This window comes from Lipotes vexillifer, unplaced genomic scaffold (assembly GCF_000442215.2).
Source record: "Lipotes vexillifer unplaced genomic scaffold, Lipotes_vexillifer_v1.1 scaffold525, whole genome shotgun sequence".
NCBI lineage: Eukaryota > Metazoa > Chordata > Mammalia > Artiodactyla > Lipotidae > Lipotes > Lipotes vexillifer.
In genome coordinates, this window is record NW_006786891.1 from 497,366 (window position 1) to 524,664 (window position 27,299).

Genomic DNA, 27,299 nt, shown 5'->3' on the forward strand with positions numbered 1-27,299 from the left:
TAAGGTGCAGTGCTTCTTCTCCAGCAGGAAGGGGCATTCTTGCAGGCACGGGACCATGCACCGCAGAACAGACTTGCCAGGTCTCCGAGACTCGAGCAGGAACCTAAGAATGAAATCCGGTTGTCTGCCTTTTTTTCATTTGCGAAGGGGGAGGGGGGACCCGAAGCCAATGGGCACCCCGCCCACTGTTGGGTGCTGCTGACTTCACAGATGAATAATTTGCGTAGTGAATATTAAGTAAGCGGTTTTTTGGGGGAGGGGCTAGCCCGCAGGCGGACGCAAGCAACGGATGCAAGCAGCAACGGTTCTCCCGAGCCTCCTCCCCAACCCCCCACTATCTCGGCCCATCTTTTCTCTCGGTACTCGGACTGAAAGTCCGGAACCTGGGGAAGCAACTAGCGCTCAAAAGCAGCCCCCGCAGCCTTCTTCGTGATCTGCACCTTTAAACTCTCACTCCGTCCCAAACCGGACCCCGGAGGCACCACCCACATCCGTCTAACATCACTTCCTTCAGGGTTAGAAAAAAAAAAAAATCTGGGAACAGGAGCGGATGGGCTGAGCAGCACTTGGGAAACCGCGCGGACTTTCTGCTAGGGCTCGGGCCCTACGTCTGCTCAGCCCCGTGGCTCCGCGCACCTACCACCATGGAGCTGCGGCCTCGTCTCGGAGCCACCTGTTTGCTGGGCTTCAGTTTCCTGCTCCTCGTCACCTCTTCTGATGGACATAATGGGCTTGGAAAGGGTCAGACCGCGTTCTTATCTTAATCTTTACTTATCCTGGGCACCAGCCCAGTACAACCCTCTTCTTTTTCTAACATGATCCCTTTCCCATTTTATCTCTGTGGCCACGCTAGATTTCTTTTTATCCTCTCGAACTGCTCCTGGAATTTGGGGTGAGGAGTAGCGGGTCTGGGGAATGTTGAGACGGGGAAGTTTTACTTGAGGCCTCCCTGAATTCTTGGGTTGGGGTAAGGAATTTACCTTATATTAGGAAAAGCATGTTTAAGAGAGCAGCATAGTGCCTAGCACTTGGTAGGTCCTCAGGCACCGTTACTTTCCCTCCTGGGGGAAATAGGACCTTTGGGGACCTGTATATTTAGACTCCTCACCTCTTCTTTTAAGAGCTAGGTTACTGCTTCCTTACCTTGGAGCGAACAGCACCTGTATCCTAGGGAGGGGTGACTGGCGCAAAAGGAAGGGCCAGATGAAGGGTCAAATGTCTGATGTTAGAAACCGCAACGAAGAGTAGCCCCCCGGCTCGCCGCGACTAGAGAAAGTCCGCACACAGCAACGAAGACCCAATGCAGCCAATATATATATATAAGGCTCAGTTCATTTTGGGGAAAATGTCTGCCAAACACCCTGGTTGGAATAACCATAGTTATTTGGTGGCAAGCTCAGCTTGCAGCTCAATCATACAAGAGCTTTTTCCCTCAAAACAACCAGGGAACTTTGGCGAACAGTAGAAGGTCACCAACAGTTGTTCCTGGTTCCTTGGTGTGGTTCAGTAGGTGTGTCTGAAGAAACTGAGTTTTTCTGAAGAGTGAGGGGGCAGTGGTTATGAATGGAGAATAAGAGGTGTGACCCCCTACTCCATCCATCCCATTACCTACATCTTTATTGGAACTCAGGGTTTTATGCTTTTTCTAAGTGGTTGTGTGGTAGCATGCATTCCTCTCCCTTTCCTTTTTTTTTTTTTTTTTGTAGTGACATTGCTGTATGGAATGTCTCTGCTGCAATCCTGCTGTTGTTAATTGTGTTTTATCCTCCTTATTTGCACATTTATTGGTGGGTGATGAGATTGGGTGGAGGTTCAGTGTGCCTGAATGCAGTCAGTCCTTCATTCAGTAAATAATTTTTGATCACCAACCGTATTACAGGCATGGTCCTAGGCACTAGAGATGTATCAATGGATAGGACAGACAAGGTTCCGCTCTCACAAAGCTTATATTCAATTCAGAGAGCCAGAGAGTAGATACATGAACAAATTAATAGGCAAGATAATTTCAGCTAGGGATGAGTTCTGGGAAGAAAATGGAAGTGATGGAGTAGAAAGGCTGGGGAAGGATGAGGGAGCTGGCATTACTTGAGCTAGGAAGGTCAGGGGAGACTTCTCTGAGGAGGTGACATGTGGGTTTCCATCTCAATGATGAAACTGCACAGTGAATTCTGTTGAGCCAGAATGTTTTAAGTACTGACAGTCCCATTTTAAAGCAGATTATTGTATATTTAGGTTTTTTTGTGTGTGGTATGCAGGCCTCTCACTGTTGTGGCCTCTCCCATTGCGGAGCACAGGCTCAGGACGCGCAGGCTCAGCAGCCATGGCTCACGGGCCCAGCCGCTCCGCGGCATGTGGGATCTTCCCGGACCAGGGCACGAACACATGTTCCCTGCATCGGCAGGCGGACTCTCAATCACTGCGCCACCAGGGAAGCCCAGATTATTGTATATTTAGTGTAAAATTGTACTGAAGGAGACAGAAGAGTGTAGTGTTAGGAGTGTGGGTTTAGATTTGAGTTTTAATTTATTCTGCCACTAACCAGCTGAGAGGCCGAGGGCAAGTTGCTAAACTTCTCAAAGCTCAGTTCCTCATCTGCAAAAGGGGCAGAATAATAACTACCTCAGACACGCAACAAATAATTTACCCTGTTCCAGTTTACTGTGTTAGGTGTAGGCAATACCTTGGAGTCACGTATTCAGTATTCCTTGTTAGACATTAAGCTCTATGTGGTTGTTCCAGTTACCACTGCTGCATTATAAACCACCCCCAAATTCAGTGGTGTAAAGAAATCATTTTATTATGCTCACGATTCTGTGGGCTAGGAATTCAAACAAGGCACAGTGGGGAAGGTATATGTCTTGGATCCAAGTCTGGGGCCTCAGCTGAGCTGGTTACTTCTGTGTGTGGTCTGTCTGCATGGGCTAGTGTGGGCCTCCTCACCATATGACAGCTAGATTCCAAGAGTGAGTGCCCTAAGAGAACAAGGTGGAAATGCATGGCACTTTTATCATCTAGCTGTACAAGTCAAATAGCATCACTTGCACTGTACTCTGTGGGCATGTTCAAGGGCAAGGGACATTAACCACACCCCCCTCCATCCCCCATGGGAGGAATGTTGAGGTCCCATTGTAAAAAGAGCCTGTGGAATGGGAGATATTTTTGCAACCACCTTTGGAAAGTACAGACTGCCCCAGTAAGGTAGGACCATTTCTGTCTTATTCGTGCCCAGGAATATTTGTTGAAAGAAGAAATGAATGGTACACATGATGGTTGAGATTCTTGTCTTTTTCAGCTCATAGTCTGAAGACTGTCAGGACAAGTAAGCAGGCAATTACATGACACTGTGATATGTACTGTAAGCAGGGAAATAGCAGGTAACTTAGGAGCATATAGAAGGGCAACCTGGTTGGGGGGGGCTGTGTTGTGAGGATTAAACAAAAGAACAAAAGGTATTTAATATGTGTCACAAACTTAGAAAAGTGTTTATTTAATGTTTATTATTATATCCTCCCAAAGAAGAATATTGAATTGTTCCTGAAAGGAATTAATAATATTTCAAACTGTTTTTGTTTGTTTTTGTTTTTTGTGTCTTGTGAGCGTGGTTTCTTGGAAAATAGATTACAGCTTACCACCCACCTCCCAAAAAAGTGCTACCTGGAGCAGTGATGAGTAAGTTTTCTTCCCAGATGTTTAAGTAGTTTTGACTCTTTCCAGAAGATGGCCTGGTGGTTTGCAGAGAGGAGAGACGGAATGACCCTAGTGTTTTCATTAAGAAGAGGAGGTACAGTGGTGTGGTGTGAGCACTGGATAGAAATCAGGAGGCCTGAGTTTTAATCCTGGTCAGACTATATAGCCAGCTCTCGTCTTCCCTGGGGATCATTTATTACATGAGAGAACTGGGACTAGAAATGATTCCTAACAGTCCTTCCAGCTCTAACATCCTAGAGTTCTAAAATAATTTTGTTGTTTTCCGTGTGCTAAAAATTTGGAATATGTATCACCTGTGGGGAGGAGTGTAATGATTAACATTTACTGTATATTTGCTGTATTCCAGGAACCGTTCTGTGCATTTTTCGTGTATTGACTGGTTTAATCCTCATAATAACCCTCTAAGATAGATAATATTTTTTTTTCCTTGTGAAGTTGACATTTTATTAAATAAATATTTTCATTCATTAAGATATTATATTTTCAATATTTTATTACAGTAGTTTTCAAACACATAGCAAAGTTGAAAGAATTTCGCAGTGGACCCCCTTATGTCTACCTCCCAGGTCTACCATTGATGTCTGACTATCCTTGTCCTATCATGTCTCTCTCCATGTAGTCATCTATCCATGTGTAAATCCATTTTTTTCTTACAGCATAGATCCTATTTTTTCATCATTATCCCCATTTCACAGATGATGAACCTAAAATGGGACGCAGGAGTCACATAGCTAGTAAGTGGACCAGCTGAGATACAAATTCCAGAGCTTCTGTTCTCAACAATATACCACTCCTGCTCAGAATGCAGAAACTCCTTTGAAAACTTTAAAGGAGAAATGAGAAAGTTTTCAGTGGGGGCGGTTCATGTGCTCTCCTGCCTGAAACAGAAATGGATGGCTTTGTCAAGTCTCAAATGCAAATTTGGCACTGACACGTATGGAATGTTTACCTTCCATACTGTGACCTATTCAGAGTCACAACAGCCCTATGGGACAAATATTTCTGTTAGTCATATTTTGCATACGGGAAAACAGCAAGTGGCTAAACTAGGTCTGTTTGATGCAGACAGACTTCATTTAGCCACTGTGTTATTCCACCTCTTAGGTACAGTGTTCCCTGTTTCAGAGACTTGGCTGCCAGTTCTGACACTTAACCTTTTGTTTTGTCTGCTGGGAGAGGGCGGATAATACTTTCTGATGTCCTTAGCTTACACTCATGAAAACAATTTGAGCATGAAGGGCTTGGAAATTCTGATGTAAATGCTGTGTTTGGAAATTGTCACTTTCCCTTTTTTCCCCCCTTTTAAATTAATGTTTTAGGGCAGGAGCTGCTAATATGGGAGCTTTCAGCTCACTCTACAGATAACTGGAGTAAATAAAGTGTCTGTCCAGGTGGTACTTTAGGAAATTGGACTGTCTTCAGATGTTCCACGTTGGCATGGGTGTGAGTGTGGGTGTTATTGGGGAGTAGGTAGCAACACGGTAAGCACTGTACCTTTTCAAGTTGTTTTTGAAGGGAATCATAAGGACCCAGGTTTTCCAGACCTGAAGTCTGTGTTTTCATTCTGCTTTGGTGAAGCCACATTCCTTTATTCATTTATTCATTTTTATCTTTGCTAGAGAGTCAGTGAAGTATCGTGAGCAAACTACAGACTCTGGAACACCACCACGTAGGTTCTAATCCCAGTTCTGGCACTTACTAGCACTGTAGCCTTGGGCTATTTAACTTCACCTTCCATATCTGTAAAATGAAGACAGTTAAGTTTCTACCTCATAAGTTTATTGTGAGGATTAAATAATACATGTAAAAGCATGAACAACAATGGCTGGCATATAATAAATGGCATATAAGTGTTAGTCATTAATGCTATTATATTATCGTAATTATAACATAGAGTAAGCACTCAAGAAATGATGGTGCTGATTATTACTCGTGAAAAATTCCAATGTACTTTTTAATATGGATTTTCAAAGAAATTTTATACACGTAGTGAACAGTTTCAAATTATACCTCTAGACTTACTCGTAGGGATAATGCAGTAGGGCAGCCAGGGGCACTGGAAAAGCATTTTAATTAGGAATCAGACTAAATTCTGGTTGTGGCTTCCTTTGTGGTCTTGGGTAGCCTCTTCCGTTTTCCAGGCCTTTGTAATATGAGAGGATTAGACTGATCTCTAAGTTTGTGCTGTCTGATAAAGTAGCACTAGGAATATGTCACTCTTAATTTTTAAATTAATTAAAATAAAATAAAAAATTCAGCACCTCTGTTGCATTAGCCATGTTTCAAGTACTCAACAGCTAATAGCTACCATATTGAACAGTGCAGCTATAGAAATTTCCATCACTGGAGAAAGTTCAATTGAACAGCCCTGCCCTAGGCTCTCTCTTAGCAATAACCTCCAATGGCTGTAAGCTTTGTCAGCTAGCTTCTGAGTAGTCCATGTTTATGGAGAAATTTTATTTTGCCTGATAGTAATCTAGCTTCCCTGACTTTCTTTTGGCTGACATTTGCCTGGGATATATTTTTCAATCATTTTACTTTTGACTTTTACAAGTCCTTCTGTCTTAGGTGTTCTTGTAAACATAGAGGTAGTTTCTTTTGGTTTTTTTTTTTAACCAAAATCTGACAAATTCTGTCTTTTAACTTTAACTGGCAAGTTTAGTTCACTTATGCTTGTGGTGATTATTGACAGAGCTGGTCTTATTTCTCTCATCCAATTTCCATTGCTACTGTTTTTTCTATTCTTATTTGCTCTATTTTGCCCTTTCATTGGGGGTTGAGTATTTGCTGGTTCTTATTTTGCTTTATCTCCTTTATGAGTTTGGAAGTTGGCACTCTAGTTCTGTTCTTCTAGTGGTTACTTTTGAAATTTTACTCGCATATTTAACAAAATCTAACATTAATATCTTAACCCCCCAATGGTTAGTGGGCCTTAGAATATTTTAACTTCAGTCTCTTCCTCTTTCCTTATAAGCTGTTGTTGTCCAATATTTTAGTTCTCTCTCCTTTTTTAACTCTATAAATTGAGCATTAAATTTTTTTATACAGATAATATTTAGATTTATCTACATGTTTACCAGTTAATTTGCTCACTGTTCCTTGTATTTAGGCTTTCTTCTGGAATCACTGCTTTCCTTAAACATGCCTTTTATCATTTAGTTTCTCTAGTTTTCTCCCAGAGGACTATTTCATATTTACTTTTGTCTCTTCAAACCTCCAATACTTCCTCCACAATCCTTGCTTTCAGCCAGTCACCATGCTTCCTATTTAACAGAAGGTAGAAGGACTCGGAAGAGACCTTTCAAAAATTGTCACCATGAGATTTACCTACCTTCTAGCACCAGTATCCATATATCCTTCCTTTCCTGTCTTTACTGGATGAGCTATCAGGGCTCCTAGCAAAGGCTAATCCCTCTACTTGAGTACTAAATCCCATCTCCTTTCATCTACTCAAGATATTTTCGACTCTCCCTTTTAGTCCTGTATCATCAGTTTTCCTACCTTTATTATATCATTTCTATCAGCTTTCAACATCCTATACTTTCCTCCATATTGAATAAAAACCTTTCATGGACTCACAGCTGCCTCTAGCAATTGCCCCTGTACAGCAAAATTCTTTAAGAGAGTTGTGTGTACTTGTTCTCTAATTCTTCCCCTGGGCTGTCTTGATCTTGCTCTAATCATCTTTTCATCCTCTCTCCTCTATTGAAACTGGTCTTGTCAAGGTCAGCATTATTCTCCACTTGTTAAATCCAGTGGTCATTTCTGATTTAATAGGAGCATTGGTGTCAGTGGGTCATCCTTCCTTCTTGAGACATCTTGGAAACACTTGGCTTCTGGGATTCCATGTGCTGGTGGTTTTCTGCTGATATCACTGGTAGTTCTTTCTCATGTCTTTGGCGGGTTCTTCTTTATCTCCCTTAACCTGGGAGTGCTCCAGGGCTCCTGGACTCCCTCTTCATCTACTCTCACTCCCATGGTGATCTTATTCAGTCTTAAGCTTTAAATAACATCCGTATGCTGATAACTGTCCCTTGAATTCCGGGCTCAGATATTCAGTTGCTTATTCAGCATCTCTACTTAGATGTCTAGTAAGCATCTCAAAATGAACATTTCCAAATCCAAGCTCTTTAATGTTCCTTTCTAAAACTCACTCCACCTACTCTCTTTCCCATCTCTATTAACGACAACTCCATTCTTCTAGTTGCCCAGGCCAAAAACCTTAGAGTCATCCTTAACTTCTCTCACCCCATATCCAGAACAAAATCCTTTTGCCTTTACCTTCAAAATATGTCCAGAATCTGATAGGATCTACTCCCTCTACCACCACAGTTGGTCTAAACCACTGTCATTGCATGCTTGGATTATTGCATTAACCACTTTCCTAGTCTCTTTTGTGTTTGCCTTTCTCTACTGTATTAGTTTGCTAGGGCTGCAATAACAAAGCACCACAAACTGAGTGGCTTAAACAACAGAAACTTATTGTCTCACAGTTCTGGAGACTAGAAGTTCAAAATCAAGGTATTGGCAGTATCGGTTCCTTCTAAAGGCTGAGGGAAGGGTCTGTGCCAGGGCTCTCTCCTTATAGATGGCTGGGTTCTCTCCCTGTGTGAATATCTGTGTCCACATTTCCCTTTTTTATATGGACACCGTATTGGATTAGGTCTCACCCTGATGACCTCATTTTAACTTGATTACCTCCATAAAGATCCTATTTCCAAATAAGGTCACAATCTGAGGTACTGGGGATTAAGGCTCCAACATAGCATTTTTGGAGGGACACAGTTCAACCCATAACACTTCCTTTAGTCTGTTTTCATCATAGAAGCTAGAGCAATCATGTTAAAACAGAAATCACATCATGTTACTATTGATACTTTGCTCAAAACCCACTAAGAGCTTAGTAAAAGCCAGAATCTTTATAGTGGCCTATCAGGCCCTGCATTGTCTACTTCCTCCCTTGCCTCTTTGTCCTTACCTCCTTCTGCTTTGAAGGACAGCATTGTTTAGTGCTTAAAAGTAAGGAGTCTGGACCCTGAGTGCATAGGTTCAGTTTCCAGCTCTGATGCTCATTAGCTGTGTGAACTTGGGAAAGTTACTTAAACTTTGTGCCTTGGTTTTCTCATCTGTAAAATGGTATTAGTAAGAGTACCTACCTCTAGGATTGTTATGAAGATCAATATTGGTAAAGTACTTAGAATAGTGCCTGGTATATTATATTAATAGCAAATACTTGTAGCAATTCTCCAGTCCCAGACACTGTTCTAAATTCTTTTTTTGTTGTTGTTGTTATATTCATTCATTTCTTTTAGTTTTTAGATTCCACATATAAGTGAAAACATAGAGTATTTGTCTTTCTGTGTCTGACTTATTTCACTTAGCATAATACTCTCCAGGTCCATCCATGTTGGCGCAAATGGCAAAATTTAATTCTTTTTTATGGCTGAGTAATATTCCATTATATATATATAAAGTATATATTATATGTATATATAATTTTTTTTTCTTTTTGGCCACACTGCGTGGCTTGTGGGATCTTAGTTCTCTGAGCAGGGATTAAACCTGGGCCACCATAGTGAAGGTGCTGAGTCCTAATGACTGGACTGCCAGGGAATTCCCCCGTATATACCACATCTTCTTCATCCATTCATCTGTTGATGGACATTTAGGTTGCTTTCATATCTTGGCTGTTGGTAAATAATGCTGCTATGAACATTGGGATGCATGTATCTTTTTGAATTAGTTTTCGATTTTTTCCAGATATATACTCAGGAGTGGAATTGCTGGATCACATAGTAGTTCTATTTTTCATTTTTAAAGGGACCTCCATACTGTTTTCCACAATGACTGTGCCAATTTACATTCCCACCAACAGTGTGCAAGGGCTCTCTTTTCTCCATATCTTCTCCGACATCTATTATTTGTTGTCTTTTTCAAGATAGCCATTCTGAAAGCTGTGAGGTGATATCTCATTGTGGTTTTGATTTGCATTTCCCTGATGACTAGTGATGTTGAGTATTTTTTCATGTGCCTATTGGCCATTTCTATATCTTCTTTGAAAAAATGTCTATTCAAATCCTCTGACTATTTTTTAATTGGGTTGTTGGTTTTTTTAATATTGAGCTGTATGAGCTGTTTATATATTTTTGGATATTAACCCCTTATAGGTCATATTATTTGCAATTTTTTTTTCCATTTTGTTAGGTTGTCTTTTTGTTTTGTCAGTGGTTCCCTTTGCTGTGCAAAAGCATTTAAGTTTAATAAGGTCCCATTTGTTCCTTTTTGCTTTCATTTTTTTTGCCTTAGGAGACTGATACAAAAAAATATTGCTACGATTTATGTCAAAGAGTGTTCTACCTATGTTCCCTTCTAGGAGTTTTATGGTTTCAGGTCTTACATTTAGGTCTTTTTAAAAAATAATTAATGAATTAATTAATTTTACTTTTAGCTGTGTTGGGTCTTTGCTGCTGCTTGTGGGCTTTCTCTAGTTGCAGTGAGCGGGGGCTACTCTTTGTTGCAGTGTGAGGGCTTCTCATTGCGGTGGCTTCTCTTGTTGCAGAGGACGGGCTCTAGGCATGTGGGCTTCAGTAGTTGTGGCGCATGGGCTTAATTGCTCCACGGCATATGGAATCTTCCCGGACCAGGGCTCGAACCTGTGTCCCCTGCCTTGGCAGGCAGATTCTTAACTGCTGCACCACCAGGGAAGTCCACCATTATTTAATTTAATCCCTTAAAAATGGAATTAGGTGATATTATCTCCATTTTACAGGTATGAAAACTGAGGCTTGAGGTATAGGACTGTCCATGGTCCCATACACCTAGAAAGCAGTGGATTTGGGACTTGAATACCATGCTTTTGACAAAGGAAAGCCTTTTTTTTTATGAGTATCTTGTGAACATGCCACATTTCTTTCTTGGGTCTTTGCCCTTTGTTCATGTGTGAATGTTTATGAGGCTCTTTCCTTCCAGGTTTTGGAGATCACATTCATTGGAGGACACTAGAAGATGGGAAGAAAGAAGCAGCTGCCAGGTACAAGATATGGTTTTAGGTTACTTATGGTGGTAAAACACTTTCCAGCCATCAACATAGCATTAATTTCAGGTGAAGGATTATGCCAAGGCAGAGCAATGGAGGGGCTGCCTGATAACAACAAAAATAATAATACTACCTAACATTTATTAAGTGCTTACTATGCACCAGACATTGAATTATGTGAATTAACTCATTTAATTCTCACAACAACTCTTTTGAGGTGGGTACTGTTGTTATCTTCATTTTACAGATGAGAAAACTAAGGCATAGATCAGTTAAATAACTTGCCCAAGATCACACAGCTAGTTAAGTGGTGGAGCCAAGATCTGGACCCAGACACTCTGGCTTCAGAGCCTACACTCAGCCAGTAAGCCATACTGCCTAATAGTCTCAAGTTGAATAGTCTTAAGTTCCAAGTAGGTTTAGTCTATGCACAGAAGACTTATACAAAGGAGGAGGAAAAGGCAGAACAGGGGAGGAAAGGCTAAACATTGATCTGAGTGCTTTATATTCATTCATTTATTTAATCCTCACAACCTGTGAGGTTGGTTCAGCCTGTGAAATAAGAACCATTGTTATTTTACAGGAGAGGAAATTTAGATACAGAATGGTTACATAACTTGACAATCATTTACACAGCTAGTAAGTAAGTAGCAGAGCCAAGACTTGAACATTCTCTACTATACTGTACTAGAGAGATATAAAGATATAATGTATGTGCACTTCCTTTATACACATACATCCTTGCACAGAAATACTCACACTTCTACACCTACCAAACTACAGTGCTTGCTTTTGCTAGAACAGATCCTACAGCTTCATGGCTCTGAGCCTCATACCTTCTGCAGGAGTAGGGTTGCCAGATTTAGCAAATAAAAATAAAGGATGCCCAGTTAAATTTGAATTTCAGGTAAACAATAAGTAATTTTAAATATGCCCCAAGTAATATTTGAGATATACTTATTTTAAAAACACTTTTTGTTGATTGTCTGAAATTCAAATTTAACTAGACATCCTATATTTTATCTGGCATCCTTACCCAGGAGAAAAATTCCTATTAGTTTTTCACGTTCTAAATCAAATGACTATTCCTAGGTAAAGTCTTGGGCAATTTTTGTGGGCATTTTGTTTTTCTCTTCTGTACTTTTACAACCCAACCTACCTCTATCCGTTAGAGTGTATGTTATTCTGCCTGTAGGTGCCTGACTTTTCCCATTCAGACCCTTGCTTTGTCGGGGGACTGTTTTATGTTCATCTCTGAATTCCCAACCATGAAGATATTGAATGATTGAAATGGTTATTGAATAAACAGTTACTGAATATTATTGGCTATAAGGAATGAAGGGGAACTAGTATTTGTGAATTGTCCTCCATTTGCTAAATATAGTGCTGATTGTTTTGCAATATTTAATGTTCTTTAAGGCTCCATTATAAATTGATGACCATAGTCTTTGGCCGCCAGGAGATCACATTCTCCTGAGACGTATAACATTTGACAGAAATAGCCGATGCCGTTCTAAGCTCCATCTCCTTTCGGAGAGAGCGGGATCTCGCTCTCGTTGGTCTAGAAGTCCTGTTTCCATAGCAACAGAGGTCCTGTAAGAGTCAAGGGAGGCAGGAAGTGTGGCTTGCATTTCCGGTTTGCGTCGGAGCAGCCGGCAACCCGGAAGTTGACCCTGCGCGGTTGCACATGGCCGCGCCCTGGGAGGATGCCGCTGGTGGTGTTTTGCGGGCTGCCGTACAGCGGCAAGAGCAGGCGCGCGGAGGAGCTCCGCGTGGCACTGGCGGCGGAGGGCCGCGCGGTGTACGTGGTGGACGACGCGGAGGTGCTGGGCGCGGAGGACGCGACAGTGTACGGCGATTCGGCCCGTGAGAAGGCCTTGCGTGGGGCCCTGCGAGCGGCCGTGGAGCGGCGCCTGAGTCGCCACGAAGTGGTCATCCTCGACTCGCTTAATTACATCAAGGGCTTCCGCTACGAGCTGTACTGCCTGGCGCGGGCGGCGCGCACTCCGCTCTGCCTGGTCTACTGCGTAAGGCCAGGCGGTCTGAGCGGGGGACCGCGGGTGGCGGGCGCGGATGAGAGTCCGAGCCGCAATGTCAGTGTGAGTTGGAGGCCGCGAGCTGAGGAGGGAGGGAGACCTCTGGCGGCGGGCACCGGTGTCCTCGGGGAACTGCAGGCAGTGGACTCTGTAGTAAATGGGAGAGCCCAGGCAGAAGTACCCAAGGAACTGGAGCGGGAGGAAACCAGGACGCCAGATTTTCCAGCTCTTGTGACTTCGGAATTCGAGAAGTCTGCAGAGCATGTGTCCGGTGCCTTTTACCCTCCCGAACTTCTGGAGGCCCTAGCGCTGCGCTTCGAAGCTCCCGACTCTCGGAACCGCTGGGACCGGCCCCTGTTCACCTTGGTAGGCTTAGAGGAACCGTTGCCTCTGTCAGAGATGAGAGCTGCCTTGTTTGAGAACCGGGCTCCTCCACCCCATCAGTCTACACAGTCACAGCCACTTGCCTCCGGCACTTTTCTGCACCAGTTGGACCAGGTCACCAGCCAGGTGTTGGCAGGGCTGATGGAAGCTCAGAAGAGCGCAGTCCCTGGAGACTTGCTTAAGCTTTCTGGCACCACAGAGCACCTGCGGTTTACCCGGCCTTTGACCATGGCAGAACTGAGTCGCCTCCGTCGCCAGTTTATTTCTTACAGTAAAATGCATCCCAACAATGAGAACCTGCCTCAACTGGCCAACATGTTTCTGCAGTATCTGAGCCAGAGCCTGCACTAACCAGAGCTGGTGGGGGAAAGTCATGGCTCCTTGTCTTAACCACTGCACTCTCTGTTTCTCTGGGAAGAATAATCTGAAGGTCTGCAGAATATATTGATGCGTGGAAATAGAGCTATTGCGACCGATTCACTCATACGTTTCTGAATGCCTCTGTGCCAGGCCTTGAGTTTACAGCATAAATTGAGACTAGAGAGAATGGAGCACTAGCTTGGAGGAGCTTGGCAAGTTTCTCTAGAGGACAGAGCTCTGGTGGACAGGGTTTACTTAGATTGGGTTCTACTTGGGATAGCACACACCATTGATTTCCCCCATCTGAATTGTGGGAAAGCAGACTGGATGGATGAATTGTTTTAAAATAATTGTGAACAGAACTGAAGATGACAACAGTTTTGCATCTGTACTGGCCCTTTTTTCATACCACAGTTTTTTGAGTACTGTGCCTACTTTTTGCTAGTCTCTGTCCTGGGGCCTGGGATCACAGATAGATCCACTGGTTTCTGTCCTTGGGAAGCTTTTGTTCTAATGGTGAAAGACAAAACCACTAGATTGTTTCATTTAATAAAATCTTTTAGATGAAGACAGTGTGCTGGCATCTCTTTTGCTTTATGTTCTTCATGTAATTTACTTAATGTAACATTTTAGTTACACAGGTATCCCTGTTATGCCTTTGATCAAAAGTACTTTCATAGTGCTGGGTGAGAGTCTCGATGCTTTGGTCTTAACCTAGAGTGACTGTTATGACAACTCCCATAACTGGGTGCTTAATTCTGTTTTTCAAGACAAATAGCACTTTAAGCTTGTCTTTCATTTTTTTCATTGATTTCAGTAAACAAATGGTAGGTACCTACCTTACCAGTGCTTGTGTTTTTCAAAGATGTATTAGATAGTCTTTGCCCTTGAGAAGTTAGTAGTTTAGACAAGTAAACAGGTGATTAGAGGATAAAAAGGACTGGCGGTTAGAATGCTTTGCGATCCCAGAGGAGGAATTGGACTGACTAGCTGTTGAGAGGTGGTGGTTTGGGGAAGGCTGCACAGAGGTGTGTACATTTGGACTGTCACTCTAGAGCAAGGGTCAGGAAAGGGCCAAACAGTAAATATTTTAGGCTGTGAGGGCCATAGGGTCTCTGTTGCAGCTTATCAACTATGCCATGGTAGCACAAAAGCAGCCACAGACAATAAGTATACAGATGAGTGTGAATGTGTTTTAATAAAACTAGTTACACTGAAATATGAATTATATTTAATTTTAATATATCACAAGGTACTATACTTCAGATTTGTTTTTCAAACATTTAAAAATGTTAAAAAAAAAACATGTTTGTATATGTTTGTATATAATTGCCATACAGAAGCAGGCAGTGGGCTGGATTAGGCCTGCAGACTAGTTTGCTTACCTCTGCTCTAAAAGGATGAATAGGAGTTTGCTTGAGAGAAAAGAGAAAGCAAGACATTCTAAACTGTTCTGTAAGTACACCGTGCTGTTAAAAGGATGGGCTGCCTTGGTTGGTGATTATTTCTTGCTTATCAGGTTATCTGGACTACCTTTTGTTTCTGATATATGAGACTGGATTCCTGCATGAAATGGAGGTTTGGACTAGGCAGCATCTAAGGCCTCTTCCATCTTCATTCTCAAATTCCAAGTTAGTTGATTATCAGTTGATTGGGTTTAAACCCATGGATTCTAGATTGCTGTTCTAAATTGAAGTAGACGATAGTGGTCAAAAAGAATATTGATTCTGGAGTCAGACTTACAAGTTAACTACTAAGTGGCAGAACCTAGAATTTATGTGGCCAAATGTTTAATTTCTTGGAAGTCTCAGTTTTCTCATTTCTATTATGAGACCATTACCTTAGGATTGTTGTGAGGATTTTTATATATATATAAATTTATTTATTTATTTTTGGCTGTGTAGGGTCTTTGTTGCTACGTGCGGGCTTTCTCTAGTTGCGGTGAGCGGGGGCTACTCTTTGTTGCGGTGCACAGGCTTCTCATTGCAGTGGCTTCTCTTATCGTGGAGCACAGGCTCTAGGTGCACGGGTTTCGGTAGTTGTGGCACACAGGCTCAGTAGTTGTGGCTTGCGGGCTCTAGAGTGCAGGCTCAGTAGTTGTGACACACAGGCTTAGTTTCTCCACAGCATGTGGAATCTTCCCGGACCAGGGCTCGAACCCATGTCCCTGCATTGGCAGGCAGATTCTTTTTATTTTTTTTATTTTTTTATTTTTGCGGTACGCGGGCCTCTCAGTGTTGTGGCCTCTCCCGTTGCGCAACACAGCCTCCGGACGCGCAGGCTAAGCGGCCATGGCTCACGGGCCCAGCCGCTCCGCGGCACGTGGGATCCTCCCGGACCGGGGCACGAACCCGTGTCCCCTGCATCGGCGGGCGGACTCCCAACCACTGCGCCACCAGGGAAGCCCCGGCAGGCAGATTCTTAACCACTGTGCCATCAGGGAAGCCCTGTTGTGAGAATTTAAATGAGATAATGTGTGTAAAGCACATACAACAATGTCATATAATAAATGTTTAGCACATTTGGCTATTACTATTATGGCTATATAGATCCCACTTCTTACCTAACCTTGTCCTGCTCATTTAGTTTATAAGCTTTTACAAGTATTAGAGGCACCATTCTGTCCCAGATTTGTAGTAGGCCTATGATGAGATAGCTGACTAATTCATTTGACACTTACTAAATTAATTTATATATATTTAGAATAGTACCTGGTACACAGTAAATGCTGTATAAGTTTTTGCTACCAGTAATATTATTCTCTATATTAGGTGTAGGGAGTATAGAGGCAGCTAAGAGTTCCTTCCTTAAGAAGCTCTAAGTAAATAAAAAGATACAGTTCAATGTGGTAAATAAAAGATACAGTTCAATGTGTTAAATGCTGTGATAGTATCGTACAGCAGGTGGTGATGTGGTGATATGGGGGTTGGATGATGGAGAAAGCCAACGTCTGATTACATAGGACCCTTCTACAAGTCGGCCTTTGAGCCTTGAGAGTGTAAGAGCTTCAGCTGGCCAAGACTGATTCAGGTGGAATATGTTGCTTATTATTTTATGAAAGAAAAAGCTTTTTCCTCCCTGATTATAAAAATTACATTTAATTGGGAATTCCCTGGTGCTCCAGTGGTTAGGACTTGGTGCTTTCACTGTCGCTGCTCGGATTCAATCCCTGGTTGGAAAACTAAGATCTCACAAGCCGCATGGTGTGGCAAAACAAACAAAAAAACACTTAATTGTAGAAAAATTGGAAAATACAGGATAAGTATAGTAAAACCCACAATCCCATTATCCAGAGATAACCTCTATTATGTTTTGGAACATTTCCTTTTAGACTCTTTTCTACATATTTGTATAATTAAAACTAAACTATAGATAATAATTTTATATTCTAGCCTTTAACAGTGTACCAATGAAAAATTTCATTAACGTTTCAGTGGTTATACAACCATAACATTTAGAAGTGCTGTAATTTGTTGTTTTCTTCTACAGTCTTTTCTCCCTAGCTTTAAAGCCCAAATTTGCAGAATTTACTGGAATGTCAGAACTTAGCAATAATTTTGTTGTAATAGTCCACTATTATTGAATAGATTGTCTTAAAATTTTTCTTATTGAAATTATACTACATGAACAGCCTTGTACATTAATCTTTGTCTTCATTGGTTGGTCATTTTATTAGAATATATTTCAAGAAGTGGAATTACTAGATTATAATTTCTTCATTTTGTTTTTAAGTGGATTACCCCTGATGGTGATTATCCATAAGTCCTGGTGTGGAGCTTGCAAAGGTAGGTGCAAATGATCAGACCTCAGATGTGTTCTCAACTATTAATGTTTAAAATATATTAACACTAACTTTGGCTCAGCACTGCTTATTGCTTGAAGGAATACCGAAGAAATTTATGGTATAGATTGCCTGCCCTCAAGAAATTTGCAGTTGTATTTGCAAGGGGTTGGAGGGTGAGGCAATTAAGATATGGTTATGTAGAATATGGGATCAGGTGCTACAATAGTTGTATGGACAGTTGTATGTAACAGAGAGAGACATGAGGAGTGGTCTTACTGGAGGAGGTGGGAACCAAATTAGAGCCCAGGTTTTCTTACTTTGTAGCCTGTATTCTTTCTGGTATACCAGCCTGCCACTTCCCAGTCAGATTCCTCCTTTTGTTTGGTATGCTACACCTAATAAAATCATGTAGGAAAAAGAGTATAAAATTAGTGTAAATTGCTAGTTTAATAATATATATACATTAGTGGTAGATTATTGTTACTCTATTGTCTTTATTACATCTATTTGTAAATAGATGTTATTGAAATACGTAAAAAAGCCAATAGTAATAATTTTTTTGTCAGTATGCCGTTATCTATATTTTATAAATTAGATGAAAGCTTAAGAGAAATAAAGTCAGCCACTTAAGTGTACATAACTATGCAAGTAAATGGCAGAAGCAGGACCAGAATTCAAGTGTCCTAATTTCTGGGTCTTAAGATTAGCAAAAGGGTCATTTATATGAATCATCTCAGCAAATTAGGGTTTGGGTATGACAATGACGTTTTCTTCTGTTCCAAAATCTTTTCTTCCCCCTAGCTTTAAAGCCCAAATTTGCAGAATCTACAGAAATTTCAGAACTTTCCCATAATTTTGTTATGGTAAATCTTGAGGTAAGACTTCCAGAGTTTCTCCTTTCTGCTATGATTTTAAGTCTTTACTGTTTTAGAGTTAGCCTCATTGATGGTATAAAATCTTACTCAGCAGAGCTGTCTTCTTGTATGTATGTGTTTTTCTCTTGAACTCTAATACTAAGTCTTGCATCAGATGGTAGAATGCTATCGAGCCCCCATTTGTGGGAGGAAGTAGGAGAAGAAATATTGGATAAGATGACTAAATGTTAAGGTCCCTTCATTTTTAGCTTATGATTATGACATGTTTTTACATCTTTGTATAACTGAACTAAAGATGTAGTCACATGTGTAGGCCACAATTCCCTGCAGAATATGATTCAGTTGAAACCCTACTCCGTGCTGGGCTTATATGTAGAGCTTCTTTTTATTTCATTAGATATCCTTTATGTATTTCACATTGACCAGAGGTGTTGGAATCCCAAGTCAGAATATCAGATCTTAGAGTTAGAAGGGATTTTTAGGCCATTGATGCTATCCCTGTTTTACAGATTGAGCATCTTAGGCCTGAAGGAGTTAGGTTAGTCAAGGTCACAGAGCCTAATAGGTGATAAGAATAGGTACTATGACCTAGCTGTGCTGCCTTTTAGGCTGTACTCTTCCCATGTGGGATGCTCGGATGCTCTGTGATGATACTCCTAGCCCTGTTTCTAGAAAATGATGTTAAACATAGGACTGGAAATCTTCTGAACACATTACCAGTTAATGTTGAGGTAGCTAAGGGATTGCTTATAAAGCTAGTGGATAGCCTGAATGCTGACACACCTCACTGAAGGCAAAGTTATATTAACTATTTGATATAACTTCTGAAATGGGAATCACACCATAAACGACAAAATTACTGTTGACTTCTATGCATCTAAACGCCTCACCACTTGCTGTGATGAGTTAGAATCACCACTCACAGGAAACAGAAATGTGTTCAGTGAACATTCTCCAACTTGAGAGATTTCTTAAAAAGAAAGCTAACTGTGTGGTCATGTCTCCTGGGAGAACTGTAACTTCACAATTGTACTAAAATGTCAGTCTCATCAATTCATGCATTCAAGAAAAACTGCAAGTCAGTGATGTAGGTACTGAGAATCAGCAATGCACAAAACAGACAAAATTCTTTGCTGTCATTAAGTTACATATGAGGAATTGAATATGGGGAGGCAGACAAATAAGTAAAATATGTCAGATAGTGGTAAATGCTATGGCTAAAAATGAAGAATGGAGGGGATAGTTTGCAATTTTAATTAGGTAGTTAGAAAACAAGGTGACATTTGAGCAAAGATTTGAAGCAGAAAAGGGAGTGAGCCATGTGGATGGAGGGGGAAGTGTGTCCAGGAGGAGTGTAAGAGCAAATACAAAAGCCTGAGTGGGGAGCATGCCTGGCTTGTTTAATGACAGCAATAGCAGGCAACTTAGTGTGGTTGGAAAAGACTGAACAAGGGGTAGGGCGTGATGTTAGAGAAGTGCCCAGGTGGCAGGTGAAGTAGGGCCTCTTAGGCCACTGCAAGGACTTAAGGTTTTACCCTGAGTGGGAGGGGAAGCCACTGAAAGGTTTTGAGGAGAGAGGGAACATGATCTGACTTAAGGTTTATACTTAACAGGATGAAGAAGAGCCCAAAGATGAAGATTTCAGCCCTGATGGGGGTTATATTCCACGAATCCTGTTCCTGGGTAAGGTGAAAGGTCTTCATCTGGGGATCCGTGGTGCAGAAGGAGAGAGAAATGAATCAAGGCACTGACTCCACCTAGTGAAATTTTATTGGGATGGCTAAAAACAAAAACCAAAACCAGTTTCAAGAGAGAGTGGGGAGTTCTGAATGCCAGAACCTCAGATCTGAAGGAAAACTTTTCCCATTAACTACCTGCTTTTGTAAAAAACAAAAAACAAAACAAAACCCCCAAACTATCTGCTTTTGTGAGCAGTGGAAGAGTAGTGATCATTCATTTATCCATTTAGCAATCATTTGTGCATCAGCCATATGTCAAGCACTGCTAGGCACTACAGGGACTGAGATAAGCCATAGTTCCCACCCTTGACCCTGTAGTGAGGCTGAAGCAATGGGATTCTATAACAAGAAAAATGTCTTTCCAGAAACAATTTTATAAAAGATATTTAATGACTACCTAATCCTTGCTCAGCATTCTGCTAGATTCTATGGGGGAAACAAATAAAAATATAGATCCCACCATTATCAAACAGAAAAGAAACATGCCACCAAGAGGGACCAGCATATACCAAGGCATGGTGGGGAGTGAGGGTGGGGGTGGGTTGTGTTCAGGGAATTACAAGGAATTCATTGTGATTGCAACATAAAAAACAAGGGGTAAGGTGGTGAGATAATGGGCTGCAAAGATGGGCAGGTCTCGTTTTCCAGAAGGCCTAGTGTACCATATGGTGCTTAAAGTACCTCTCTGTTGTAACTATTGCAGTCCCTCTGCCATTTTGTCTACAATAGATCCCAGTGGCAAGGTGCGTCCTGAAATCATCAATGAGAATGGAAACCCCAGCTACAAGTATTTCTACATCAGTGCTGAGCAAGGTATGGTTATGTTGAGAGAGAAGAGGGACGGTTGCTGCTAGGTTTCAGTAGGATAAACCGCATGCAAGGTCTGTGATGGGAAACTAATTCAACATGTTAGCCGAGCATCTGCGGCCTGACTAGCTTTTGGCTAGATGCTGTGTAGAATATAGGAGAAAGATGAGACTGAGCCCCTTCCCTAGCTTTTTATAATCCAGCTGGGAGCTAACTGACCCACAGGAAACTGTTAAGAACTAAAGCTCCCAGAAATAGTCACTTGCCCGTGGACCCACAGTTAAAAAGTCACAGAGCCAGGATTTCAGTCCAAAACTTAGTTTTTTTCCACTGCACTAATGCCATTCTTGTGAGAATTCAAAGGAAGGGGAATGCTAACTGTTAGCTGATCTAGTCTGAAAGGTTTCATAGATAGTAAACTTTAGCTGGATCTAGATGGATACGGGTAAGAATTTGTCTCTATGGACACATACAAAGAGGACATTTCAAGTTACAGAAGCAAGGGGTGTGTGTGTGTAGGAGGGAGTGTAGCCCAACATGGAGAGGGCGTGAGGCATGCTAGAGGGGATGATGACTGGGTTGAGTCCTAGCCAGCAGAGGAATGCGGAAAGCATCATTCGAGGCAGAGGGAACAGCGTCAGCACAAACGTGAGGGAAGATTGAAATCATAAGTCAGTCATGCTTTTTTGTTCTCTAATCCTTGAGCACAGTCATTCTAGAGGGAGAGGTTGGAATTCATGCCACGTACTGTCCCTGTTTTCCTTCTGAATTTCTCCCTGCCATCTGTAAAAGAGGGTTGTTTGCTAAGTTGCCATGTGTCTCCCATTGCCATGCTGCCAGGTTGTTGATCACTTTATGTTCTGAGTCCTCGGAACTCTAATTTCTCAGGGTAGGGAGAAGAAAGAGATCTGCAGAGGTTATCCTCTCCTTTCCATGGGTAAGGAGAATGTCATCTTTCCTACCCAAATGCTGATCACTGGAGGTTGGTGGGAAATTTTCCACATGGAGAAGGGTAGCTGAACTTCAGGTTCCCAACTTTTTTTTTTGGCTGTGAGGCTTGTGGGATCTTAGTTCCCCGACCAGGGATTGAACCCAGGCCCACGGCAGTGAAAGCACCTAGTCCTAACCACTGGACCCACCAGGGAATTCCCATAGGTCCCCAACTCTTGACCCTTGAAATTAACCTTCCTTTTAGAATTTCATGAAGTTACCACTTCCATCCTGACACCAGCATCATCCTTTAACACATTAGTCCAAATGTGGACACAGAACCCTTTGCCTGAATTCTCCATGGCTCAGCTGACATGAAACTGGAATATTCAAACCTGGCTTTACTAAAGGCTTGGGCAAAACAAAAGGGATGTAACAAACTATACTACCTGGTTTGCTTTCTGAGATCCACAGACTCTGGCTCAGCCTAACAACTGGTCTGCCATTGTATGGGGAGCCTGTACCAAAACAGCTGCCCTCCTTGATGCCCAGGATAGATGAGAAGTTTCATCTTCCGTCTGCCTAGGGCCTGCCTTCCAGGTTTCTCCTGTGCCTGAGAACTTGACTTCTTCCATACATAGTTGATACTAGATATGACCACCTCTTTCAGTGAAGACCATCCTCCCTCCAAGTACACGCACACACTCACATACCAGTGTAAACTGTAACCTCCACAGGATATGAAATAAATGCAGCGATCCTCCAGAAGAGATGATGGGGATGGTAGGAAGATGTTTTCTCTTCCCTTAGTGTCAAGTGAATATCTACAGCCTGTGACAGGGGTTCAGTTCTAATCCTGGAGGGTAAGCCAAAGTAACTACTAACATTTTTTTAAGACTTCATAGTTTATAAAGCACATTTATTATTCATTCTCTCATTTAATTTTTATAATCTCTGTGAAGTAAGTAGCATCACCTTATTTATAGATGAGGAAACAAATTCAAGAGACTTTCCAGGGCTAAAATCCAGAACTAGATCTTGAATCCAGATCGTGTGCTCCTCTTATATTTCTCCTAAAACATAAAAATCTGTATTGGTTGTCACATGTCAAATATTAAAGACCTGCTTCACACTTTTCCCCTCAACCTTTATTTCACAGTTGTTCAGGGGATGAAGGAAGCTCAGGAAAGGCTGACGGGTGATGCCTTCAGAGAGAAACATCTCGAAGATGAGTTGTAACATGAATGTATCCCTTCTTTCATCAAAGTTACTGTTCTGGAAGGAAGGCAGCAGGGAAGGGAATATTGAGGAATCACTCAGAACATTTAAACCTTGTTCCTGCCTACATGGGAAGGGGCCCTCTCACTGTGGAAGAGTTCTGCTGCCAGAAGCTGGTCTTCATGTTTGTGATCCAGCAGAGGGTGGCAGACTTCCTTCTCCTGTCCCCTCTCACCTAAATGTCTCTGTCATTGAAGGTAAAGAATGACACCTTTTGACACAAAACTTGAGCCATTTGGAGGTTTACTCCTCACACTGCAGTAGTTGAATCTTTCCATTTCCTCCTGCTTTACTCACCTTAGTGGTGAAGAGAGACCAGAAGCATCTTTTTTATAATGTTAAAATTGCAGAAATAGCTTATCATTTAAAACAACAAGTCCCAAATGTAAATCCGTAATTCTACCCCACCAAGGAGACCAGCCTGTTTCTTCTCTTTTTCTCCTGGGAATAATCTTGGGCTTCTTCCTGAATCCCTTCAACTCCCTTCCTCTTCTCTGGCTTGGCTTCCCTGTTTGCACGCATGCGTGTGCAGGAATGGCTGTGTGCTTTGGACTCAGCCCAGCTAGAAGCATGCTCTCCCCTGTTACTGTTGGAGAAACTCAAACCTTCAAGGCCTAGATGGAGCCATTTTTGTCAAGTCGTCAACTGTATTTTTGTACTGGGGTTAACCAAAAAAAAAAATATATATATATATATATAAATTGTTCCATTAAACTTTAATAAAACTTTAAAAGGAAATGTGTTTGGTGGCCTTTTTGTTATTGGAGAATGGAGGGAGGGAGATCATTCAGGAAGAAAACTAACCTTGAGGGCCTAATCTAGGAGCTCTGTCTAGGACTCCTCGTGCACCTGCACCTCCCACATTCTAATGGGCATCAGAGCTCTTCTCTTCTACTTTTTAAATACCTGAATTCCCTCCTTCCTCACTGTCACTCTTGTACAGGGCAGGCCTTTTCTACTTCTTAGACTGTTTATTGTTGTAGCCTTGTAACTTGCCTACTTGCCTCCAATATTCTCTCCTGCAATCCATCCTCCTTACTTCCCCCAGAGTGATCTTTCCAAAACACAGATGTGACCATGTCACTCCCCTGCTTAAAACCTTTCCTGCCACCTCAAGAAAATAATACTAACATTAGAAAATATTTGGGCCTCAGTATGTGGCAGGCACTCTTCTAAGTGCTTTATGTGTATTATCCCATTTCGTTTGCCTTTAGTCCTAACAGGCCTATGACAAAGGTACTATTATCATTTCCATTTTATACAAGAATTTGAGGTGTACAAGGAAAGCAAGGCTCAGGATCAAGTCAAGACCTTTACCGCGCCTTTTAGGAAGCTGCTTCAACATCATTTGCTCCCATTGTCTTTGCATTTTGTGTTGTGGTGACACCAGATTGCTTCAAGTTCCCCTCACAACATGCTCTTTCATGGTTTTTTGTCTTTCCTTGGCTTGTTTCCTCTGCCTAAAACTTTTTACTCATTCTTCACATTTTGAGCCACCTCTTGCAGACTTACCTGGCTTTTCTCAGGAGGATAAAATGCCCCTCTCCCCAATACATCTATCTTGGCTCAGCACTACATTATATTGTAATTACCTGTTTGCACACCTGTAGCTGTCATCAGGCAGCCATACTCTAGGGCAGAGCTATTCCTCTGTCCTGTGTACCAAGGTCTCTAAACAATGTACTTTCAAGTGAATTGTCAAGCTCTGTGATAGGTTCTTTTCATTCATTCTATTTAAATCCCATTAATGGGCCTAGTAGATAGGTATTATTAGCCTCGTTTTATGGAAAAGGAAACTGGAGAGAGAAGTGGCTTGCCCTCAGTTTCTAGTCTAAATACTGGATTCTAACCACCCCTGTCTTATTCCAAACTCATACTTTTTTCACCACACATTACATTACCTCCTTTATGTTCTAAGATGTGACTCAGAACAAGAGTTTTCAGTCTGGGGTATGTAAACACTTTACAAGAAATACATGGGCACAAAATCTTTACTGAATTGATATCCAGGTCTTCATTTTCCCAAAAGTGATTTCCCAGGATTCCTAAAAAATTAAACAATTACCACATGATCCAGCAATTCCACTTCTGGGTATATACCCAAAAGAACTGAATGCAGGGACTTGAATGGACATTTGCACACCTCTGTTCATAGCATTTTTCATAATAGTAAAAAAGGTTGAAGCAACTTGGGTCCATCAACAGATGAGTAGATTAACAAAATGAGGTATATACATACAATGCAATGTTATGCAGCCTTTATAAGGAAGGAAATTCTGACACATGCTAAAACATGGATGACCCTTTTAGACATGCTAAGTAAAATAAGCCGGTCACAAAAGGACAAAAACTGTTTGATTCCACTTACATGAGGTACCAGTCAAATTCACAGAGATGAAGACTGGTGGTTGCCAGGGACTAGGGGGGTTGGGTGTTAGTGTTTAATGGATACAGAATTTAAGTTGGGAAAGATGAAAATGTTCTGAAGATGGATGGTGGTGATAGTTACACAACAATGTGAATGTACTTAATGCTACAGAACTGTACACTTGAAAGTGGTTTAAATGATAAATTTTGTTACATACATTTTACCACAATTAAACAAAAAAGATTTCCCAGGGTATGTCATCAAGATGGTTCATTCCCACCTCCCTTATCACTCACTATTCACCTTTCCCCACTTCACAGAAGAAAGGCATACCTCTTACCCTGAATTTTAATATGGTGCATTGCTGTATTATGCAAACACCTCTGGGGTGCCAAACAAAGGTAAATTGAAATAGTACTAAGCTTCCTTGATTAAAGAAAGGCTTTATGTCTTGTACATAGTTGTCATAAGCGTAGTTTGTCAAGAGTAAAACCTAACATTAGAAATGGGCAGTTTGCACCATTTGGAGATGTTTTGAATTCAGAAATGTTGTAGAGTGGAAGTGATGAAAATTTGCTTCTTCCAGTCCCCAATTATTACTAAAGAAGGCATTTCTCCTGAGGGAGAGGTCTAAGGAGAAGAGAAGTTTGAAGTCATCCAGGTGACAAATTCATGACAGGTCTTCACCTCTTAGAATTTGGAATTAGTTTTAGAGTTAGGATTTGAAACTAAGATAGTTGTCATACAGATTCATGTTAACATGTTTATTTGACTTGAAAAATGAAATTACGTTGTGCCCCTGGGCAAAGACTTGAACAGATACTTCACAAAAGAAGATATAAGAATGGCCAATAAGCATGTGAAAACGTGTGATATTAGGCAACAGAGAAATGTAGATTAAAACTATAATGAGATACTATTTCCCACCTGCTGGAATTGCTAAAATTAAACAGACTGTTGATACCAAGTGTAGAGGGGGTGTGGAGCAACTAGAACTCTCCAGTTTATTGTTGATGGGAATGTCAAATGGTACAGACATTTTGGAAAACAGTTTGGGAGTGTTTTATAAAGTTAAATGTACACTTACTATGCAACCCAGCAATTCCAGGATTACAGGATTATGTGATTTATATAAAACAGAAGTCTGCAAAAACAAAAACAAAACTTGTACAAGAGGGACTTTCCTGGTGGTCCAGTGGATAAGACTCCATGCTCCCAATGCAGGGGGCCTGGGTTCAATCCCTAGTTGGGGAACTAGATCCCACATGCATGCCACAACTAAGGGTTCACATGCCACAACTAAGAAGCCCGCATGCCGCAACTAAAGATCCTGCATGCTGGGCTTCCCTGGTGGCGCAGTGGTTGAGAGTCTGCCTGCCGATGCGGGGGACGTGGGTTTGTGTCCCGGTCCGGGAGGATCCCACATGCCACGGAGCGGCTGGGCCCATGAGCCATGGCCGCTGGGCCTGCGCGTCCGGAGCCTGTGCTCCACAACAGAAGAAGCCACAACAGTGAAAGGCCCGTGTACCGCAAATAAATAAATAAATAAATAAATAAATAAAATAAAAAATAAAAAGATCCTGCATGCCGCAAAGAAGATCCCGTGTGCCGCAACTAAGACCCGGCGCAGCCAAAATAAATATTTAAAAAAACCAAAAACTTGTACAAGAATGATAGAAACCTTATTCATAATATCCAAAAACTGGAAACAACCTAAATGCCTATCAAATAAGTGGATAAATTGTGATATATTCATACAAATACCCAGAATAAAAAAAACAAACTACTGATACATAAAACAACATGGATGAATCTCAAAAACATGCTGAGTGAAAAAGACCAAAAAAGAGTACATTTATATGAAGTTTCAAAACAGGCAAAACTTGTCTGTAGTCTGAGAAATCAAATCAGTGGTTACCTGAGATTGGGGTGTGGAGAGAGGAATTTAACTGCAATGTCACGTGAGGGAACTTGCTGTGATGATGGAAATGTTG

The 27,299-nt window shown here is 41.6% G+C and overlaps 2 protein-coding genes across 2 annotated transcripts; both read left to right on the forward strand.

Annotated features, from left to right (window-relative positions):
* The first annotated feature begins 389 nt into the window (after window positions 1-389).
* On the forward strand, window positions 390-23,675 carry TXNDC12 (thioredoxin domain containing 12). The gene is made up of 7 exons (XM_007459616.1): window positions 390-741; window positions 10,678-10,738; window positions 17,257-17,309; window positions 18,110-18,183; window positions 19,797-19,866; window positions 20,652-20,735; window positions 22,819-23,675. Exons 1-7 carry the CDS (start codon window positions 645-647, stop codon window positions 22,896-22,898), a joined length of 519 nt encoding a protein of 172 aa, XP_007459678.1. The 5' UTR covers window positions 390-644; the 3' UTR covers window positions 22,899-23,675.
* Window positions 12,378-14,084, forward strand: KTI12 (KTI12 chromatin associated homolog). Its single transcript, XM_007459615.1, has one exon. The coding sequence runs from the start codon at window positions 12,451-12,453 to the stop codon at window positions 13,513-13,515; it is 1,065 nt and encodes a 354-aa protein (XP_007459677.1). The 5' UTR covers window positions 12,378-12,450; the 3' UTR covers window positions 13,516-14,084.
* Window positions 23,676-27,299: the final 3,624 nt, after the last annotated feature.

Excerpts from the sequence above, each read along its gene's own strand:
- TXNDC12 (XM_007459616.1), top strand. The coding sequence starts at position 645 with ATGGAGCTGCGGCCTCGTCTCGGAGCCACCTGTTTGCTGGGCTTCAGT. Across the intron at positions 19,867-20,651 it reads TCCACGAATCCTGTTCCTGG|ATCCCAGTGGCAAGGTGCGT; the intron begins GTAAGGTGAAAG and ends TGTCTACAATAG. Across the intron at positions 20,736-22,818 it reads CTACATCAGTGCTGAGCAAG|TTGTTCAGGGGATGAAGGAA; the intron begins GTATGGTTATGT and ends TTTATTTCACAG.
- KTI12 (XM_007459615.1), top strand. The coding sequence starts at position 12,451 with ATGCCGCTGGTGGTGTTTTGCGGGCTGCCGTACAGCGGCAAGAGCAGG.